The sequence below is a fragment of the Corvus brachyrhynchos genome, unplaced genomic scaffold (assembly GCF_000691975.1).
Source record: "Corvus brachyrhynchos isolate BGI_N302 unplaced genomic scaffold, ASM69197v1 scaffold140, whole genome shotgun sequence".
NCBI classification, from domain to species: Eukaryota; Metazoa; Chordata; class Aves; order Passeriformes; family Corvidae; genus Corvus; species Corvus brachyrhynchos.
The window spans coordinates 1,117,064-1,120,839 of record NW_008235809.1 but is presented as its reverse complement, the minus strand read 5'-3'; the positions used below and the strand labels follow the sequence as shown (position 1 = coordinate 1,120,839).

The following is a 3,776-nucleotide window of genomic DNA, read 5'->3' as shown; positions in this document are numbered from 1 at the left end:
TGCTCCCGGTGCTCCGCGCCCCTCTGCCGTCCCGCGCCCCGCTGCCGACACCCCGCCACCATGGAGGCCATCAAGAAGAAGATGCAGATGCTGAAATTGGACAAGGAGAATGCCATCGACCGCGCCGAGCAAGCGGAGGCTGACAAGAAGCAGGCGGAGGGCCCGTGCAAGCAGGTGGGTGTCCCACGGGCTTCCCCGGCATCACCTGGGAACCCTCCACTCTAGGGGTGTCCAGCCCTGGAAACCCCGTCCGGCTGGGTGCCCAGCCCTGGGGATTCCATCCCACTGATCGTCCAGCCTGGGGACACTGCAGTCTCTAGCCTCACCCAGTCCCGACACTGATCTCCCCTGGTTGTCCACCCTGGAGTCCCCTGACCTAAGCATGTCCTGGCCCAAGGACCTTGCCCCACTGGGTGTCCTGCTTGTGGATGCCAGCTCTATTGGCTGACAGCCCTTGAGACGTTACCTCTCTGGGACTGTGTCCCCAGGGACCTCACTCCACATGGGTCTGTCCCCAGGAACCAATGCTTCAGTCTCTTTTCCTTGACCCCTCACACTGGTCTCCCCAAACATCTTTCATCTCAGTGGGACTCCCCAGTGCCACCCCTCTGTCCCCGTGCCAGGGAGAGCCCTGCGGACTGCATACTCCCACCACAACCACACAGAGATGGGAACACAGATTGGTGTCCCCAGAGCTGTATCCCCAAGTCAGAGCTCTCCAGTCCCCTATAAAGGGAGGGAGACCACCACCCCCTTACCTCCGCCAGGCTCGGGGATGATGGGGGTCCCGGCAGCTGCTCTACACCTCAAGGATGTGTAGACCCAAAGTTGTCAGAGAGGACACGTCCATGTTCTCCTGCTGTGCCCCCCACAGCCTGGGTGTCACCAGGGGAAGGATGGGGGGACAGATCCCCTTCCAGCCTTGCAGACACTGCCATCTCCCCTGACCCCCACCCTTTGTCTTTTCCCAGCTGGAGGAGGAACAGCAGGGCCTGCAGAAGAAGCTGAAGGGCACCGAGGATGAGGTGGAGAAGTACTCCGAGTCTGTCAAGGAGGCCCAGGAGAAGCTGGAGCAGGCAGAGAAGAAAGCTACAGATGTAAGTAGGCACGCCAGCAGCTCCTCCCCTGCACAGGCTCTGGACCTCGGGGGGGTTAAAGGAAGAGGGGGCCCTTATATGGAAAGCGTCCGAAGGGAAGACTCTCAGGATCCCATTCCTTCGATGTTGACACTGAACTGGGCTGATGGGTCCTGTGTGGGGTGGGGGGGCCAGGCCAGCTGTGGGGGCCAGTGATGGGGTTGCTGGTCCTGTCTTGAGCTTTGTGGGCAGCCTCCAACCTGGCTCCCCAAAGCTAACAGGGACAAATGTTCCAAGCTGTGTCACAAGTCGCAGGCATGCACCTCCTCAATGCTAGTAGGAAAAACTGTTGTGTTTGCTAAACTGTGGCAGAGCAGAGAAACAAAAAAATCTCTTGCTGTGGTTGGCTGCTGAGTGCTGGCTGCAAGGAAGAATGCTTGGGGAGTGTGGAAGGGGATTTGGGTGGATTTGGGTCCGGTGTGCTACTTTGTACCCTGAGAAAGGCAAGGCCAGGAAGAGTTTTATTTAGTGCCAAGACTGATGTTCCTCCTGGGAAATAGATCCCTCTGGGGAGATGTTAGGAAGGTGTTGAAATTGGCTTGTGCCTGGCCAGGATGAAGGGTAGAACAGCTGTGTGCGGCCACGGGGACGCTTGGGAATGGAGTATAACAACCTGTGGTGCCACACAGGGTATTTGACACCCTATAAATAAATCCTCCTTTTGATAGCCAGCCCCTCTTTGATGAAAACCAACCCTGGAAACTGGAGGAGAAGCTAAAGGAGAGCCGTCTGGAGTACAGCCAGCAGGGCATGGCCAGGCTTTTTAGGATTGAGAACAAAAAATTCAATCCCAGCTGGTTTATGGAGCTAAATGGGGGAGATGCGTCAAATCTCTGAGGCTGCCGCCAAGGACAGGGGTGAGCGGACAAGGACAAGCAATGGCAGCACCAGTCCTCTGGCAGCCCAGAGCGCAGCCAGGGGTCTCCTTAGACCTCTTTGCTGATCCTACAGATGACTCTCCTTTAAAACACTGAGAATCCTCGGGAAGGGCACACTCAACCTGGCATAGGGCAGCCATGTCAAGCTGGGCAAGGTGGCTGCTGTGTGCAGTGGGGTTCCCGCTGGTCTAATTGGGTCCATGCTGGTGTGGGACAGGGCAAACCCAGTGTGGGTGAAAGGGGACATGATGTTCCCTGTGCAGGGCTCAGAGGAAGGGGCAAACAGTGGTACCGGGCAGATGTCAGCTGTGGGGTGTGGTTTGCTGCTGGCAGTGGGCTGTGTGATGCCATCCTCGGCAGGGAGGGTGTTTCCCGGCTCTTGGTCCACAGCAGTTTGGCAAGTCTGTGGGCTTCAGCACAGAGAGTTCTGTACCAGAAGATGCAGTGGCTGGGAGCCACCAGGGAAGGGCTGGAGCCGGAGCCACGGTGAAGGAGCAGTGTCAGGCTGCAGTGCTCCAACACCGGGATCTCCCCAGAACCATGCCAAAGCCTGGACAGGCTGCACCATGTGTGGGGCTCTGGGAGTCACGCCTTGGCGCCAGGGACCTGAATGTGCTGACAGCTCTAAGTGCCAGAGCTGGTGTCACCTCCTCCCTGGTGCAAGGCACAGCACAGCTCCTGCTTCCAGCAGAGGAAGCATTGGGTAGACCCCCAGAGCACACCCACCCCAGGCACCCCATGCCCTCCCTGGCTGTCAGGACAGTGGGTGCCTTTGAGCACTGAGTGTCCCCATTCCTCAGCTGGTTCAGGCTCATACCAGCGATCCAGGCAGCCTCCTGCTCTTGGCAAAAATATCAATGCCTTAAAAGAATAAACAGCCACCTCAATATGGCCCTGCCCTGCTGCTGGCACTGCATGCTGGGGTATGAAGGCCACGGGGACTGCACTAAAGAGTGCAAATACAATGCCCCAGGCACTTGGAGAAGTGTCAGATAGTGGCATAGAGCAGGGAATGCCTGACTCCTGATCAGCAACTCCACAGAGCTTCCCAGCAGCTCTGAGAGCCCACCATGCCCCCAGAATCTCTTGTTCCCAGGAGGGACAGTCATGGTGCCCAGGTCGGGATGGGAAAGGGCTGCTGGAAACGGTGAGGCCGGGAGAGCAGGTTTAGCCAGAACAGCCCTCTCCATCGCCCCGCATCCCCAGCAGTGGCTGTCCGCAGCCACCCCGGAGGGGCCTTAGGGAAACTGCCATTCCCAGGCCATGATCCCAAAGGCTTCACCCATGTTCCCGCCCCAGCTGCTTTCCCCAGCCAAGACTTTGCTCTTATTTGGCGATTCCCTGAGCTGGTGGGAGGGAACAGCACTCTGCTGGGAAGTGACTGCATCTCGGGGTGGGGCCACAGCAGGAGGCACCTAGCCTGGCTACTGTAGGACCAGGGTGGCTGACCTGCATCCTGTTCCCCTCCTGCCTGCAGCTGGCTCATCCCTGCCCCACTGCTGCCAGGAACCCTTGTTTCTGCTCTGGGCCCCCATGTCCTGGTTTGGGAGCATTACTGACATCCAGGCCTCAGACTGGGAGGAGGCAGTACCAGCTGGGCCCAAGGCCAAGCCCAAGGCTGTGTGCTCCCAGGGGACCCACAGTATCGCCTCTTCCGCTGCCTCTTGGCAAGGGGACATGGATCTGCAAGGTGCAGATAGCAGTGTGGCTGAGTCACCCCCAGGACCCCTGGCCCTGGTGAGCCAGCTGGTGAGGTCAGCCT

At 58.8% G+C, this 3,776-nt stretch overlaps 1 protein-coding gene across 6 annotated transcripts in view; it reads left to right on the top strand.

Annotated features, from left to right (window-relative positions):
* Window positions 1-6: 6 nt before the first annotated feature.
* TPM2 (tropomyosin 2 (beta)) overlaps window positions 7-3,776 on the top strand; it is a 13,176-nt gene continuing 9,406 nt past the window's right edge. For all 6 annotated transcript variants that reach the window (XM_008629094.2, XM_008629086.2, XM_008629109.2 and 3 more), the window contains exons 1-2: window positions 7-174; window positions 972-1,097. In XM_008629094.2, the coding sequence (XP_008627316.1) occupies window positions 61-174; window positions 972-1,097 (240 nt within the window). In that variant the 5' untranslated portion in view covers window positions 7-60. The remainder of the gene's footprint in view (window positions 175-971; window positions 1,098-3,776) is intronic.